We start from the raw sequence: 18,204 nt of genomic DNA on the forward strand, positions 1-18,204 counted from the left end.
GTAAGTTATAGCTTGTCATCTTGAAGAAGTGCTCATCTTAAATTATGGCATGCTCTGTAATTAAATTTCTTTAACATTTTGCAGCATAATTATAATTCTGTATTCCTGCAAGATTAATAGCCAATGGAATGAGGCTTAAAATTAAAGCTTCTGCTCTGGTAAAACTTTGGTTGGTCATAGTATGTTATTATTATATATATATATTTGACACTGCAACAGTTTAAGCGATCTATAATTTAGAAACAATATTTATATATTTAGGTGTAAGTAATTGGTTGAATACCCTGATATCCTGCAACTTAGATTCAATCAATCAGTCAATCACCTGCTCTGAATTCCAACCTATGTCAATGGTATGAAAGGGCACAGTCTTCTAGTCAGTTGTGCATGGCCCGTATAGTCTGGAAAAATTAAAGTTCACTTTTCCAAATGATCAGTCATAATGCAGAAATACCGCATGCAAACTGTTGCAGGTGCCCAACTTTAGTTTTCACAGTAAGTTTCTTTGCTTCTGGTAATATGCTTTCCTTCCTGTTTTCTGAGCAAAAAGACATGCTTAAATAACAGCTTTTTATCAAAGCTGGTTAGGCGATTTTTATCAGAACATTTGCTTCTTTGGGTGGACTGATAATATAAATTTCAGTTTTATTTTTCAAATCGGTAGCTCTGCCATTAGGGATGTGGATCGATTCTTCAGTATTTACCTCAGTGAAATGGATACTGTTCAAAATGCAAGATTATGCTAAAGGTAAATTATGGGTTGGAATCACAACTGATCCCACTGATTTAACATAGTGTCAATGCTGTTTAATCCAGAGTTGAACAAAACAATAAAATCCTCATCTGAAAATTTACATGAGAATACATTTTCGGTTAAACACAAGAAGTGCCTTTTTGTGTTTGTTTTTTTGACATTTTAAACAGAAAATACCCCTTTATGGCTTTCTCGCTCTACCTACTAATGACAGCCAATGTTATACAAGTGAAGATACAAGAATAGCAGACATCAGTAAGCAGGACGAAAGCATAGATGCATTCAATCCTCATTGGAGAAGAGTCCCGGAGTTCTGCATGACTCAAAAAACTACAAATAAAAAAAGACAGTTAGGACAAGAATACATCCGCTGGCTGTGCAGTAATGAATGTGACTCGAATCAACCCAAAGTCATAAATAGCAAGAGAACTTGCTCCAAATATTCTGCAGATTTTCATCTTCAGGCTCATGACAGATATGGAATGATTCATTCATCAGAAAGCAAATCTGCTTGCTCTCATTTCGACAGCACAGGCTTAGCTACTACAATCTGGGGACCCAGTAGTTTGGGAACAGAATCTGATCTTGTTGTTGACTGCCGTATTCCTCCCTCAGAACTTTTAGCCTCTGCCAAACATCAGTCCGGAGCTTGCATTTCTCTCTCTCTCAGAGAACACAGTAACCAGATCCCCCAAATTTGTGCCCAGATTCCAAACCAGCAGTTAGATGAGAGAGCTACGAATGCCAGCCAGAGACCTCTCCCAGAGTCCCATGTGGGAACAAAGCAGCATTATGGGTTGGGACATCTCTTCAGCAAATTCTCCAGTATTTACAGTGATAACAACTATCAAGTGTTTAAGAGTAGCTGGTTTTCTAAGCAGATCAAAGGTCTGGCCAGTCTGTGTGACAAAAATGAGACGTGTACACAAATGGTGTCATATGTAAAAGACTTTCCATTTATTAAAAAAATACAGTTAAATCTTCTTTTAGGTGTGAACAAGAATAGCTTCCAGGATGCAAGTATCAGTCCAGGAAGTCCTGTGCAAAAAGATGAAGATATGAAGTTCTTACACTCCGGCATTTCAATTGATATGTGTACAGCAGATCATTCTGAGAGATATACTTACTTTCCCAGAAGGGAAAAACTGGAAACTAGCCTTGTGCTTAAGCAAAATTTTGTGTGCTTTTCAGATGGGCTTCTGAAATTGCAGCTGTGCTCTCAGGATGAACTGTTGCAATATGTGAGCTATATCTTGCCAGAAATTTGTGCCAAACCTGATGAGTTAAAAGGAATCTACTGGATTGCTGTAGGAAACCGTAACAGAACTGGACCAGAGCCGGCATGCTTGCTTTTACTTGGTTCAGTCCTGTATGCCATTACTACATCAGCCAATCCACTGGAGAACAGTCAGGACTCTCTGGAAAATTTTCATGTTTTCCCAATTACTACATTAAGAGAAATCCAAATTGGCTATGCTGGACAGAGCATCAGACTTTTGTGTTCTAATGAAGAAAACATAATGAAAATATTTACCTTTAACAAATATTTCACACAAAGAATTTGCCATGACATACTTAGCATTGTAATATCATCATCTGAGTCTGCTTACTTAAATCACCCACTCCTGAAAGGAGATCTGTTGCACCTTTCACTTGACTGGGCTTCAGCAATCTCCGATTTGGTTTTTGAAAATGGTGTGTGTCTCTCATGCAGTTTTGAGGCCAATTTAGCTGATCTGGTTTACATGTTCCATGGAAACATGGGAATCAATAAGCCCCCTTTAGGAGAAATTCAGATACTGCTGTATACAACAGTAAAACTAGAGGGCAAAATCCGATCACTAGTCCTTACAAATACTCATGTAGGTCTTGTAGAGGAAGATAGTATCTTCTGCCCAGTTCCTAGCCCTTTACATTCCCTGGCTGACCAATTGCAATTTGACAAAATTCAGCTGCACTGTTTGAGTGAGCTCAAGTGTATAGTTGTCCTGGAGAAAGAAAATCTAATCGAAATTGAGCTTGTATTTTCTCATGCAGGTAAGGTTGGCTGTGATTCATCCCGCAGTTTGGCTTGCATTTCTCAGAGAGAGGCATTTGCCCAGCCGAGAACTGTTTCACCCTTTTGTCATGCCCAACCTAGCACTCCACCATATATCTGGAAATTGACTTTCAGTTCAAATGAAGATGCCATTAAGCTAATGCTGCATTTGACAGGACAGTAAATTTGGGTGCTTTTTAGATGTTATGTTCAAAATAATGCAAATCAAATGTGTGTTTTCATGTAAATAATCTCTCAGATGAGACACATACTTAAGTCTTAGCAAGCAGGGCTGTGTTATGGAAATAGTCATGCAAAAATTTCAGCTCAGAGTTACTTTACACTACATCCAAGATGTATCTGAAATTTAAACCACAGAGCCTAGGACTTGCCAATCAGAAAGTCGGCGGTTCGAATCCCCACAACGGGGTAAGCTCCCGTTGCTCGGTCCCTGCTCTGGCCAACCTAGCAATTCAAAAGCACGTCAAAGTGCAAGTAGATAAATAGGTACCGCTCCGGCGGGAAGGTAAAGGGCGTTTCCGTGTGCTGCTCTGGTTCGCCAGAAGTGGCTTAGTCATGCTGGCCACATGACCCGGAAGCTGTCTGCTCCCTCGGCCTATAAAGCGAGATGAGCGCGCAACCCCAGAGTCGGTCACGACTGGACCTAATGATGAGGGGTCCCTTTATCTTATTGGTGTTAAGCATCTGTTTTAAATATTCTTTATGGTAGGAGAGGAAGGCACTAATATCCTCATGCCCTGTTTTGGACAAAAAATATAGGAACTGAGTTTTGGGTATTTCATGTTCATGCACTTGTATCTTCAATTCGGAACACTTTCACATTTGGGAAGGCATGATTTTACATTGGAGGTACAACGACAGCCATCCATAGATGTGGCAACTGATCTCTGTATGAACAGGGAAGATTTAATACAACACTAGCAGTCAGAAGTCATGTAAAGATGTGCTTCTCTGCCTTAATCCAAAAATGATTTAATGGAAAGCAACAGCTTGTCTGCGGGTTTAATGCTGATGCAATGATTTCTCCCTTTTGCTCCTCTTGAATAAAACTTTTGCTGCCTTCACCTTCATTGGTACATGATCTGATTGCTAGGGTGTTTTTATTTCTTGTTTCTGTGGACTGCCTTGAAACTGTCAATACATAGCTCACTGATTAGTGTGTAAATGCTGGGGTAGTGTGCATATACTGAGACACAAAAATAAAATGAAAAACCACCCAATTCAGATTTCAAACATTACAATCCCCATGTGGAGATGAGTTGCCTTCACAGGGAAAGTAATACGTGAAACTACCATAAGAAACAATTATGATATCTGTCCTGAAACCAGCATTTATTTAAGTATCAAAGAGAAAAGTGTTATGAAATTAATCTTCATGCTATGTCCTCAAATGACAGCTTTATGCTCATTACTGCTAAATCTTTCAATAGACAGAGTCATAATATCAATAATAGCCTTAAGGAAAAGTAGGCACTGAGCTGGGTTTTCTTCTTTTAAATGGCAAGTTACCATTCTAACACAGCACAAAATTCTTGAGGGAAAACTTCATTTGGTAACTTTTTACTGTTGCATAAATATGTGGAACTATGACAAATGTGGATGCCCACATACTTTCTTTCTTGTTTTTTTAAAAACAACTACTAGGGATGCGGGTGGCGCTGTGGGTTAAACCACAGAGCCTAGGACTTGCCAATCAGAAGGTCAGCGGTTCGAATCCCCGCGACAGGGTGAGCTCCTGTTGCTCGGTCCCTGCTCCTGCCAACCTAGCAGTTCGAAAGCACGTCAGAGTGCAAGTAGATAAATAGGTACCGCTCCGGCAGAAAGGTAAACGGCGTTTCCGTGCGCTGCTCTAGTTTGCCAGAAGCGGCTTAGTCATGCTGGCCACATGACCCGGAAGCTGTATGCTGGCTCCCTTGGCCAATAAAGCGAGATGAGCGCTGCAATCCCAGAGTCGGCCACGACTGGACCTAATGGTCAGGGGTCCCTTTACCTTTACCTTTACTACTACTGCTACTACTACTACTACTACTTCAGTTTGTAATGGAAGTGAGACTGTTCAGTGTCTTACTGGTTTATTTTCCCTTTTATACGCTATTTTCATCCAAATTAGCATACTGCTTTATAAAATACATCTTCAAGGCATCATGCCGTAAAGAATTTGGATTAAACTTGGATTAAAGGGCATGCTTAAATAAATTGTTGGAGAGCCCCCCCCCCATTCCCCCATGCCACAATTCGCTCCCATTCAGCAAGATCCCCGGTCCTTCAGTGGAGCATTTTGGAGTTCTTAGAGCCAGTTCCACAGGGAGGAGGGGACCGAAAAGTCAACTTGCATCAGCCCTGTTATGTGCATTTTACTCTGAAACCAGCGTCACATCTGCAGGTATATGGCCCAGGAGAGAAATAAAATGAATAGAGGCCAAGGATAACTAATTTTGGATAGAGTTATCCTACACATCTTTGTTTAAGGAAGTCCCACCAATTCCTTGCAGTTTTGACCCAGATAAGTGTGCATATTATTGCAGCCGTACCGTGTAGAATGATAATGTACTTCCTGCCCTTCCTGTGAGGTTTGGCTTAACCCCCATCTTCCAAGTTTAGATGGGTGGTTATCAAGAAAACAGCCTTTTTTGTGTCGGCACCCTGTTGGTGGACACATTCACGTGGTGCAATTTTCTTTCTCTTAGGTACCAATTAAGTCATATATATTTTATTTTGTCAAGTATTTGATGTTTTACATTATCTTCCTTTTTTGCGTTGCTTCTATTTTTAATTTTAATGTAGGTTTTTATTTTATATTGGCTAGTTTTTAATTTATGCTTCTGATTTCTCTAATCTTCCTTGTAAACTTTCTGAAGTTCCAAGGCTGTATTTTTAAAATGTGTGCATATGCAGCTTAATTAAATAGTATTCAAAAGATGCCCAAGAGGTGGTTTGGCTTCCTCCTTCAGCACCAGCCTGTCATATCAGCTCCAAAACAGAGGGAGGAGGGAGGCAATATCCCTCCCTCTTACATACATGTTCTGTGAACCGCCCTGAGATGGTGGTATATAAATTCAAATAATAATACTAATGTGGAAATGCTTTGTTCTTATTCATGCTACAGTGAGGGGGGAAAGTATTTGATCCCCTGCTAAATTTGCCCATTTGCCCTCTGATGAAGAAATGACCAGTCCACAATTTTAATGGTAGGTTTATTGTAGCTGCGAGAGACAGAATAACGCCAGGAAAACCCACAGGAACCCAGAAGACAAAAGCAAGAGATTGATGTGCACTGGAATGAGTGAAATAAGTATTTGATCCCCTATCAACTAACCAGATGTCAGGCTACTTGGTATCTTCACCGTATGTAATGAGCTGAGATTAGAAGCACCTGCTGTAAGGGAGAGGTTTTACCTGTAATCCCAGCTCGTTACAGTACCTGTACAAAAGACACCTGTCGACAGAAGCAATCAGTCCAGCAGATTCCAAAGTTGCCACCATGACCAAGACCAAGGGATCAAATACAGTGGTACCTCGGGTTAAGTACTTAATTTGTTCCGGAGGTCCATTCTTAACTTGAAACTGTTCTTAACCTGAAGCATCACTTTAGCTAATGGGGCCTCCTGCTGCCGCTGTGCCACCGGAGCACGATTTCTGTTCTCACCCTGAAGCAAAGTTCGTAACCTGAAGCACTATTTCTGGGTTTGCAGAGTCTGTAACCTGAAGCATATGTAACCTGAAGCATATGTAAACCGAGGTACCACTGTACTTCCCCCCTAACTGTATGTATTTATGTGTATGGAACCTGCCCATAAAAGGATATTTATTTCCTGAGCTTTTTCCTCCCAAAATGAGGGTGTTTCTGTTCCTGAATGATAAAAACGTCAATTGCTACAATGATCCATCAAGACACTTGACAATTTTCAAGTAGTCTGTGGGCAGGCAACGATTGGCAACCACTTGCTTAGTCTTTGTGCTACCTTCTTCCCTTGCATGCAGAGAACGGGCAAAGATGGTTTGTCCTTGCCTGCAAGCCAGGGCCACAAGCCAGTTATGCATGCAAGCACAAACCATCGTTGGTTGTTTGGATGGATTTGCAAACTGTTAACCAACACAGACTGGGAATAGAGACTTCTAATCTCTGCATATGAGGGAAGGTAGGGGCTCATAAGTTGGGGGCTGTGTGTGGCTCTAGCAGGGCTCATCATGTTTGATTTAGCTGGAGAAGAGTTGCCTGAATAAGTGATAAAATCCATGTTTCCCACTCATCCCAGAGTCTAGCTGGCTGATAGTTCTGCCCTCCCTGGTACACTCCTGCCTTATATGAGGCCGTTCATAGACTGGCTCGAACACATAGTTTGTTTTAAGGTGTGATTTAATGTGACTTCCCACCTTGGCCATAGTCTGCACTATTTCTCTGACCCTCTCACGGCACAGGACTCTGCTGTTTTTTATCCCTCCCAGAACACCATTAAAGAGCGTGTGGTGCATCTCCCTCCAGTGTTACTCTATATAGGTTTCCTCCCGCTGCTTGTTATTTATCACTGTTTCCTTAAAAACAAACAACCTTGTCGATATAATCTTGCACGGCTGCCATACGTTCTGAGTCCATGCAGCTTTGATTTATTTTTAGAGACCCATCCTCAAGACACTACTTCTACAGAACTATCTAACCAATTCTTTTGTTGTTTGCTACGTTAACATTTCTGTGTGCTGTTATTTTGTCAAGCTTTGCTAAGCCTATGCTTGTAAGATTTTAAGGACTCCTCAAGAGTGAGGTCCGTTCTATACAGAGATGTTCTATAGGTGGTGCCAAGTAAAACCACCAAATTTGTTGTGCGTTTGATCGCTTACATTGTCTAGGGCAGCTACCCAAGTGCTATCTGGAGATAGTGAGAACTTTCAAAACCCACATGGTTTTATGATGAGAAGCACTAAAATTTGCAGTGTCAGTAAGCATAGGCCTTGATTTTATGGCTTAAACTACATCAGTTGATAAAGCTATTGATGCCTGTATGATTTTTAAAAATAGTTTTTTATGATAATAGGAAGTCTTTTTTCGTAATCTTGTACAGATTGCTACTTTCACCATATGCTGAAATATTTTAATAAATATGTTAGTAAAATCTTAGAAAAACCAACTGAATGATCAATTTTAAGGAATAGCAAGTTGCCAGCTTTCTTTAAGCTTTCCTTGATGCAGCAAAGGTTACTTTCTTTCTGATCAGAAAGGCTTGTGACTACGGATTGCATTCTGAATTTTCCTTCTGTAAATGGAGAGGATCCTACTGGAGGGCAAGGAAAGTAATTTTCACCAATTCCTCCTTTCCTTTCAGGACCCTGCAACATCTCCCACATTGTTCCAGAGGTTCTCAGAACCTCTGTCAGAGATTTTCAGGAGAAAGAGGAATTGTCAGAATTTGTTTCCTCACCTCCTTCCAACAGACAGGCTTTTAGATGTGTTTCTTACGTGATCATAAAAGTGGTTATAAAGTTTTATCTGTTTTTCATTGTGCTTAAGGTTGCAAAAAGAGTAAGCAACACTTGCAGAGATTATTTCTATTTTCCTCTCTGCCCCTGAAAGAACAATTGCAAGAGGATTACCACTTGCTTCTCATAAACCCTCCATTTAATAATAATAACAATCTTACTTTATTTTACTTTTCCGTCAGAAAACGTATTTCTGGCCTTACAGACTGTTGTTGATGAAGTGATGCACGTTTTAATTTGTTCTTCCTGTTTGATATTCATTTGATAGCGAATGATCTGCCGCTCTGTTAAAACAAACCCAGATGACCTAAAGAATCCAGTTAAAATTAGTATTCCACGCTATGTCCTTTGTGGACAAGGGATGGATGAGCACTGTGAATATGAAATAAAGGTAAGAAATTTAACTTCTTTTTAAAATGAAAGGGGTGTGTGTTAGAGTGGGAGGAGAGAGAACTACAGGGATTCACGAAGAATCTAAACTGGGTGCATTTATTATAGGAAGCTTAAAACCACGGGCACTCTCTATGGATTTTACTATTATAAAATCAGCTCTGCGTTCTGTTGTCAGTTTGCCCACTGAGTCAATTGTGCGGATGTGGTTCTCTTGCAAATCCTGTATCAATGAATGCATTTATTCCCCATGTACAAGATGAGCCAGTCCCGATAATAATAGTTTGATAGGAGAAAATTGTCCATTGCAGGGAGCCATAGTATCTGTGTTCCTATATATTCTTCATTCATCTTAATTTTGCTATTTTCCTTTTCACCGCTTCATAACAGATATCAGTCCTAGATGAGACGTGGACAGTATTCAGGCGGTACAGTCGGTTTAGGGAAATGCATCAAACATTAAAATTAAAATACCCAGAGGTAAGTTTCTAATTAAATTATATCCACATTTGTATTCATCTTGCCTTTTCTGCTCCAGGAACGCACAATTTATTGTATTTCCACTACAAATGATCCTTTCAAGATCTGCTACCATGATTCAGTCTTTTACTTACATGTTGTTCCTTTTCCTTCTTTTGTCAGAGAAAGCGCTGGAAGGATTTTTGTGCTACCATTTACAAGGCTCTGTGTGTGTGTGTGTGTGTGTGTGTGTGTGTGTGTGTGTTTCACTATGAAGCCCACCAAAATTACAGAAGGATTTTGTTGTTTCTTATAATATCACTGAAACAAAAGTTCAAAATAGATATTTGGGGTGTTGGTTCCTTCTGAAATTTTTGAGTGTAGAGGAATTCATGAACATACTGAATCTTTCTCTGCATCACCTTTTTACCGTTTCTCTTGTATTTTCCCAGCATTCTGTTGTAGTAGTTTTTAATTGTGAAAAATTCTATGTAATTTTCTAATAAACATGCATTTAATATATAAACACGATGATTTGCAACATAAGGATTTGGAAGCATCCTCGGTTAAAAAGAAAAAAAAAGTGCAGAAGAAAAACCAAGCAGTGGATCATAAAGTGCCTGTAATCCTCTTTATTCCACAGCTTCTGTTGGTTTCCTAGTAGCTGAGGAAAAACTTGGGGAGATCAGTGCAGGTCATACAATATGATAGTAGCTTTCCCCAGTCAGTGTGAGAATCTTAAAGGGGAAATGATGGCTGCCTCCAGATGATCATTGTAGAGCTCAGGAGTGAAAAAGGCCACAGTGATGCAGTTATGTCCTCTTTTTCAGGACAGGTGTTTTATCCATTAAGAACAATAGTTGCTTGGAGGTAATCTTTCTTTGGACATTTTATTCATAACTCTAGTGAAGTGAACTTCAGAGTATTAGAGGATTACTGCATGATGCTGTATTCAACTGTCTGCCTCTTCTAGTATTGGTTAATAAATCAGTTGTGCACATTCACCACGGAAGTTCACAAATGTCTTCTGCTCTGGATAATCTAAAGTTACAACAGAAAGCACCTTCTCTCTTCACTACAAAATGACACCCCCCTCCCCTGCCAACAGTGTTTTAATAATGTAATTGATTGTGGTGTCTTTTTGAGTATTTGTTGTTAAATTAGTTAAGAGAAGCAGATCTTAAAGGGAAATGTGCTTATTTAACAGTACAGTGGTACCTCAGTTGTCAAACGTAATCCGTTCCGGAATGTTCAAAAACTGAGGCGTAAAGGGCAGTCGGCAAAGTCAATGGAAATAAAAGAAAAACACACAGCGAAAGCTGTTCAACTTCTGAGGCGTGTTTGAAAATGGAAGCAATTACTTCCAGGTTTTTGGCATTCGAAAACCGAAACGTTTGGCTTCTGAGATGCTTAAAAACCGAAGTGCCACTGTACTTAAATTCAGTTTCTATATATGCTTCGTTGTAGAAGCTCCCGTGTTTCTGTTGTTGTGTTCCTGGGCACTGACAATTTTCTGAATCCCTGGTTTATGGTATAGAAGTACCTAGTAGTTTAAAAATGCATACAATAAGCTTGCAACATATGAGCATTTAACTTGTGTGCATTCAGCTGTACACACTTGGCAAAAAAAGAACAAAGAAATGGAAAAGTGGGGAAGGCGTCCAGGAAAAAAGACTTTGGCATTCCCACCTGTCACTGAACCCAGTGTGCTTTGACTCTATGAATTTTGGCTTTAGGCATGTTCCCCAGTTCGTAGCCCCAACGTAAGTTGCAGGCTTATTGTATTTGCATATATTTGTAAATGAATATAATGCAGTTTAGATGTCTCTGTGAAATGGTATGCTTCTGTATGTGCACTTACCTTTTGGTCCAACCCCATGATTACAGAGGTTTTGGGTGAGCTTTAAAATAGCACTCTTGCTATTTAAGTAGAAGAATGGTTAAAGGTCCATAAATTCAAATATCTAATGTCAAAAGGGGCGGGGGCAGAATCCCAAATCCTGCGTGCTCATTATTTTTGCAGGGCTCTTTTTCACAATCTTCTAACTCCAGATTTATATTTATTGTACATAGAGAAATGCATGCTTGCTTAATTTATGCAATGTCCTGTAGAGGTGAACTTTATAGCTCATTAGCTGTTCAGTTCTGGGCTACTGCCTCTGTATTCTTAATCTAAAGATGCATTTCATGTTTCCGCCACCACTTTTCCAAAATAAGTGTATTGAAATATTGATTTATCATGGGAGGTAAAATTCCAACAGTTTATTAAAAGAGAAATGCTGTCATCTTACAGTTTTGAAATTTTGCAGCATATTATTTTGTCGAGTCAGATAAACAAGTTGTTGTTGATGACCACATGAATGCATCCAGTCAAAATGTTGGACGTGCTCACTTCGAGACTAATATGTTGGTGGTGTCAAGCACTAAACATTGGGTATTAATTATGCATTTGGTATTAAATCATGCCTAAATGTCTTCTGGCATTTAGAGACTCATTATTTCCTGACCTTGTAGCATGTTAGATTAAAATGGCGCTTCACAACACGGTCCTAATGCTATAAAGAAGCAATGTGCATGTTGACTGCATAGAATCAACACTTGAGGAAAAGTGGACTGCAAATAGAAATGGATAAAATGGAGGGGGGAAGGAAATTAAGCTTTTTGTTGACCCTAAGAATACACACTGAGTCATTCTGTTGTGGTTTGTTATTTATATTTCCATACAGTAGCAAAGAGCTTATAAATATAATTCGGTTAATGAATTCCACCAATTAATAGCTGAGTACGCTCGGTTATTTTATTCTATTTATTTACAGGGCTGTACATAGTGTATATTTACCAAGCCTCCTCCTCTTCCTTAAGAAACCCTCACTGGATCTAGAAAATCGAAGCCATTACTGATTGGTCACCAACTCCCTCCTTCTGGAGCAAGGTCCTTGAATGAGTGGTCCAGAAATCCAGGCTAAAACAAATTTTCTAGATCCATTTCAAGCTGAGTTCAGGTCCAGCTTGGGTATGGAAACTGCCTTAGTTGCTCTGTAAGAAGTTCTCTGTCAGGAGAGAACTGGAGAATCATGTCCCTTTTAGCCCTGATCTCTCAGTGGCTTTCAATACCACGACTGTGGCATTTTTATGGAGAGACAGGTGGGTGGCAGGGTCAGCCCAGCTATTGGGTAGGGTGAGGCCGCCATCTCGGGGCAGAGAAGCGGTACCAATTTCCAGCAAGATCTCGTCAAGATCATGCGAGATCTTGCAGAGCATGAGAGAGCTTGCCTGAAATCAGCACCAATACCCGTGCAGCGAGGCAGGAAGTCACTTTCCATTTCTCCTCAAGTGGCAAAACACGATGGGGGCCCCTGGGGGGTGGCATCCCTCAGTCGTGTTTCCAGGTCTACTTGGATATTGCTTTCATGAGGTGGTGCTTGGGGACTGATGTTTGGCCCCATGGAGCCTTCAGTTCAATTTTATCTCTCATGCTGCTTAGCATCTATGTCAGGGAAGTGTCTAATAAATTTAAATAGTAACAATAATAACAATAAAATTCCAGCTGGTACAGATTTATTTCTTGCCTTTGCTGCTTGTCTCTCAGTTCCTGATGTCGAAGATCTTCTTGACAATATTTCCCTGGTTTTGGGGTGTATTGCTGCTGTTGGTGATCTGAGCTCTAAAAAGTGCAAAGAGATACTCAGTGCAGAAGACCTTAGGCTTATCCGAAATTTGCTTGTTATATTTTTGGTTAATCACCTCTTTGTGCAATTTGTATAAACACAGTATAGGTTTTCTAAACTAAAATACCATTAAAAATGCTTTGGAGTAAAGCAGAAATTGCACTCCCCTCCCTTTTCCCTTTCTGAAGATCTGCTACTACTCGCACCAGATTTAACTTAAAGGGAGGTTGTTTGTTTGTCTGCAGGTATATTTCTATGTGACAGCTGTTCTTTTAGACCCTGGGGCCTGCTATTAATTCTGAGAAGTCAGAAACACATCCATCTCATCAACACTAAGAATTATTGCTATCCTTTGATGAGTTTTCATTATTAGCATTTCTCAGAGGCAATGGTGGCTGAAATTTACAGCACTGTTTGGTCTCATAAGACAAGAAGGTTTCATAAATGCTGCCAGATGTTACCCAGCTGAGCTTCTGTGCAGTGAGAAAATCATCTTTAGAGGGGACTGTAAAATCATCTTTGGAGGGGCACGTTAATGTGGTTATGGAGATTTTTGTTTCACATAGAAGCCAGAGTGTGAGACCCTGTCAATTTCAGGACTGTGACTAGAATACATAATGATCAGACAAGTCAGAACCTAGTCAATACATTCTTATCAATTTAGTGGGGGAACCCACTAAAAAGCCAAGGATTGTGCAAACATAGCCTTACAATAGTTTATGCCTCTAAGACATACAACTCTTTATATGTTCTCCTTTGATAATCACATTTATAAAATCATAAAATACCGTAAAGTTGGAAGGGAACACGAGGATCATTTAGTCCAATCCCCCTGAATATTTTGCCCAATGTGGGGCTCAAACCCACAACTGAGATTAAGAGTCTCATGCTCTACAAACTGAGCCACAAGCAAATGTTTTAAGGTATGAAGAGTGCCAGTATTGGTCCCTGCTTAAATTGTTTTGCTTTTAAAACACTCCTTGGGGCATTAAAGAAAAGAAATGGTACTTCAGCTGCGTTCAAGGTGTTAGATCACAAAGGCGCTATTCCAGGCTCTACAAATATACGTTATTTATTTATTTATTTCTGCATTTGTTTGCATCTTTATTGGTATTTAAAAACCAATAGCGTAAAATAATTGTAGCATTTCCATTGTAAATGGAAAATATAACCTGCACTGTTGCATGTAAATACTCAACTGTCCTCTTTAGTTGGCATCCCTGAAAACTGTTTGTGTAGTGCAGTTGATTAGTGCAATTTGAACTAAATGGAGTTCAGCGTAAATTAGGTTAAGTGTAAAAATTTGGGAAGGTTTCAGTCCGTCCTTCCCCCCCAAAAAAACATTTCTCTATTATTTTGCTCAGATAAATAGTACAATCCAGATAAAGTTAAGCATTCCCTTGCTGCAGGGATGGGAGGAATTTGACCCAGATTAGAGCATGGCAAGAGGGAGATATAATTCCTAAACTCTGGAGAAGCTATTTGCTGATCTGCTGTTCCAGTCCTGATTGGAGTGCCGGCGACAGCTTTTGCAAAAAAAAGAAAAAAATGAAAGTATTATTTGTTTGTTGAATTTATATACCGCCCTATACCCGAAGGTCACAGAACAAATCAGAATATAAAACCATAGTATATATAATCAAAATAAAAACAACAACCTCAAAAAACCACCACATTTTAAAAGGGCATAGGATGTCAGTCAAATTGAGAGAAGAGGCACATAAACAAATGATAATATTGCACTTGAAGTAAAAAAACCAACAAAAGAAAACTCAACAGGAAGTTGAGCAGTGGCCTGTTGTACACATGCTTTTAAAAAAGTGTATGCGTAACATACTGTGTTCTTTGGCCCTCAGTGAACAGCTGGAAGTCACGTTTGAAAAACAAAACAAAACAGATGATCGTCATCATAGATACATTAGATATACATTCAGATTGTAGTAGTTAATTCATTACTATTCTGGATGAGTATTCGGAAAGAGAAATTTATCGTTATCTAGGAAAGATTCTAAAAAAATTGGCCACATATAGAAAAGCTATGTTCAGTTCTAGAGAACAGAGGAACCAGATGTTGGGAAGAGTCAAAGTAGTACACAGTACATAGCTGAGCTATGGAATCTTGTTGCCACAAGATGTGTTGATAGTCACCAACTTGGACAACTTTTAAAAGATTAAAAGGAAAGGCCGCCAATGGCTACAAGTCATGGTGGCCAGATTACCTCCAACATTGAAAGCAGTGTACCTAAATACCTTTTGCTGGAGTTCATGAGTAGGAGAGGGCATTTGTGCCCATGTTCTGCTCCTGGACTTCCCTACAGATATCTGGTTGGCAGCTGTGAGAACAAGATGCTGGACTATAAAGGCTGTGGGTTAGATCCAGGAAAGCTTTACAGATCCCTGGCTTGCACTCTTTGGATCCGTGGGACTCTTTCATAAACTTGAATATAGAAGAGAGCGCAAAATATGGTTTGAAGCTCAACATCAAAAAAACGAAGATCATGGCCACTGGTCCCATCACCTCCTGGCAAATAGAAGGGGAAGAGATGGAGGCAGTGAGAGATTTTACTTTCTTTGGCTCCATGATCACTGCAGATGGTGACACCAGTCACGAAATTAAAAGACGCCTGCTTCTTGGGAGAAAAGCAATGACAAACCTAGACAGCATCTTAAAAAGCAGAGACATCACCTTGCCAACAAAGGTCTGTATAGTTAAAGCTATGGTTTTCCCAGTAGTGATGTATGGAAGTGAGAGCTGGACCATAAAGAAGGCTGATCACCGAAGAATTGATGCTTTTGGATTATGGTGCTGGAGGAGACTCTTGAGAGTTCCATGGACTGCAAAAAGATCAAACCTATCCCTTCTGAAGGAAATCAGCCCTGAGTGCTCACTGGAAGGACAGATCCTGAAGCTGAGACTCCAATACTTTGGCCACCTCATGAGAAGAGAAGACTCCCTGGAAAAGACCCTGATGTTGGGAAAGATGGAGGGCACAAGGAGAAGAGGAAGACAGAGGACGAAATGGTTGGACAGTGTTGTCGAAGCTACGAACATGAGTTTGACCAAACTGCGGAAGGCAGTGGAAGACAGGAGTGCCTGGCGTGCTCTGGTCCAGGGGGTCACAAAGAGTCGGACACGACTAAATGACTAAACAACAACAACAATATATATGTATTAGCATAGCATATCTTGAAATTCAGTGGATATAGCTGAGCATATCCTGAAGCAAAGTAAAAAGAGCGGGTGGCGCTGTGGTCTAAACCACTGAGCCTCTTGGGCTTGCTGATCGGAAGGTCAGCGGTTCGAATCCGCACGGTAGGCTGAGCTCCCGTTGCTCTGTCCCAGCTCCTGCCAACCTTGCAGTTCGAAAGCACACCAGTGCAAGTAGATACCGTATTTTTCAGTGTATAAGGCAATACTTTTTGCTATTAAAAAATAGGCAAAAATTGGGTGTTGTCTTATACACAGACAGTGAATGCAGAGGGGGGACATGCGATTAATGGCAGCAGCAAGCAGGAGATTGTCAGCAGCAAATGGGTGGGTGATTGGTGGCTGCAGCAAGGCCTGTTGGCGATTGGCTGTGGCTGTTGGCGATTGGCTGTGGCAATTGGGCAGGCGATTAGCAGCTGAGGCAAATGGGCAGGTGGGCTGTTGGTGGCAGCGAGAGGGCAGACAATTGGCGGCTGCAGCAAGGTGTGCAGTCGAAAGTGGCGGGCAGGCAGATGAGCGATTGGCGGAAGTGACCTCCCCCACCCCCTCCAAAAAAGCTAAACAATTTAATTTTTTAATTTTGGGTTTTAAAAAAAGGGGGTCGTCTTATACATGGCGGCGTCTTACACACAGAAAAATACAGTAAATAGGTACCGCTGCGGCGGGAAGGTAAACGCCGTTTCCGTGCGCTCTGTTTTCCATCACGGTGTTCCGTTGCGCCAGAAGCGATTTAGTCATGCTGGTCTTTCCATGACCTGGAAAGCTGTCTGTGGACAAACGCCGGCTCCCTTGGCCTGAAAGCGAGATGAGTGCTGCAACCCCATAGTCGCCTTTGACTGGACTTAACTGTCCAGAGGTCCCTTACCTTTACTTTATCATGAAGCAAAGTAAAAAGGGCTGGGGCAGTGAACACATAAGGATAAAACTGGTATGACTTGAGGGAATAAACTTGGTTCTATGGTAAATTTATTTCTGTAAATAGCCCGTGGCTTTACTAGTCCTGATTTTTTTTGTACGCAATTTAAAATCCAGTTAAGGCTCCATAGTGTTTATAGCACTATAAAAGGTTTGCATGAACTTCTAAATTGCACTCCACTCACTTTTTATTAGAATTCTGCATATGAACACTACCCTAGACTACTTATAATGAACACAACGGTGAAGTCGTTTATCAAATGATGTTACCTATCATCCATGATACTACCAGTGTTTACTGCTATATCCAGCTAGGCCCCCCAAAAATTGCTTTTGGGAATGAAAGATGTCCCTAATCTGGATAAAAATTTTCTGCAGAATTTAATTTGTTTCCTTAATAACATCGGGCAGACCGATGTTAAAATAATAATGCAATAAACCATGGTGTCTAGATCTCCTCTACAAGTCTATGTGGAAGTGGGTGGGATTCTGCTCATTTTTTTCTGGCTACGGAAATCAAGCCATGCTGTCATTTTTAGTTTAATTAATGTCTACTTAGCCTATGATGAAAATATTGTACCATAATTTATAGACCAGGTATTAAGCATGATGCCATCAGGAAATGGTATTTAACAGAACAGATTCCCAATATAAAAAAGAGAGCACCCCTACTTTTGGGGGTTGGCAAGGAGAAAGAGATCAGTTTCCATTCAGTAGATCATAGCCAGTCATGCACTTACTTCCGTAAATTGCAGATGTGACAATAGGAAGCCCTGCATCCCATCATTGTGACCTGCCAAGACAGTACAAGCAGTTCAGGGACCTAGGCCATAAGATTTGGTGTTCTTCAAACAGAACCAAGGACAGCAAACGGACGAAAGAAACCCTTTATTTGATTGAACTGTTGTGTTTCAGAAATATGACCTGACCTGAAATAGGTGATACTCTTCTCCCTTGTAAAAAGTTTGAAAAAGGTTTTACTTTGCCTTAATTGGCTTTTTTAATCAAATGTTTGTTCAAATTATATTTCCCCTTCTGACCTGTTTTAGAGCTGCTTGCTGTAAGAAGCTATAAGCTATAAGTAAGGCAGTTTTGCCTTTCTTACCGTGCCTCTTGAAAGCTCTGTAGAAATGTAGGCAAAAGCTGTTTTATCCTCAAATAAGTTACTGGAGAAATCTTCCAAGGCAAGAAAGATAAGAGTTGTCAAATTTCCAAATATATAGTGCTACTTCCAACTTAAGAACTTTTTTTTTTGTCCGGTTCCTTTACTCGAGGAGTT

At 40.3% G+C, this 18,204-nt stretch overlaps 2 protein-coding genes across 5 annotated transcripts in view; both read left to right on the plus strand.

The window, feature by feature from the left end:
* KIF16B (kinesin family member 16B) overlaps positions 1-18,204 on the plus strand; it is a 100,333-nt gene that overhangs the window by 59,480 nt on the left and 22,649 nt on the right. For all 4 annotated transcript variants that reach the window (XM_082215408.1, XM_082215409.1, XM_082215411.1 and 1 more), the window contains 2 exons: positions 8,554-8,676; positions 9,066-9,155. In XM_082215408.1, coding sequence (XP_082071534.1) covers positions 8,554-8,676; positions 9,066-9,155 — 213 coding nt within the window. The remainder of the gene's footprint in view (positions 1-8,553; positions 8,677-9,065; positions 9,156-18,204) is intronic.
* On the plus strand, positions 9-3,894 carry LOC309528205 (uncharacterized protein). Its single transcript, XM_082215551.1, has one exon. It carries the CDS (start codon positions 1,072-1,074, stop codon positions 2,974-2,976), a length of 1,905 nt encoding a protein of 634 aa, XP_082071677.1. The 5' UTR covers positions 9-1,071; the 3' UTR covers positions 2,977-3,894.

Source organism: Podarcis vaucheri (assembly GCF_965113315.1).
Source record: "Podarcis vaucheri genome assembly, chromosome: 3".
In the NCBI taxonomy this organism is placed as follows: domain Eukaryota; kingdom Metazoa; phylum Chordata; class Lepidosauria; order Squamata; family Lacertidae; genus Podarcis; species Podarcis vaucheri.

Excerpts from the sequence above, each read along its gene's own strand:
- LOC309528205 (XM_082215551.1), top strand. The coding sequence starts at position 1,072 with ATGACTCAAAAAACTACAAATAAAAAAAGACAGTTAGGACAAGAATAC.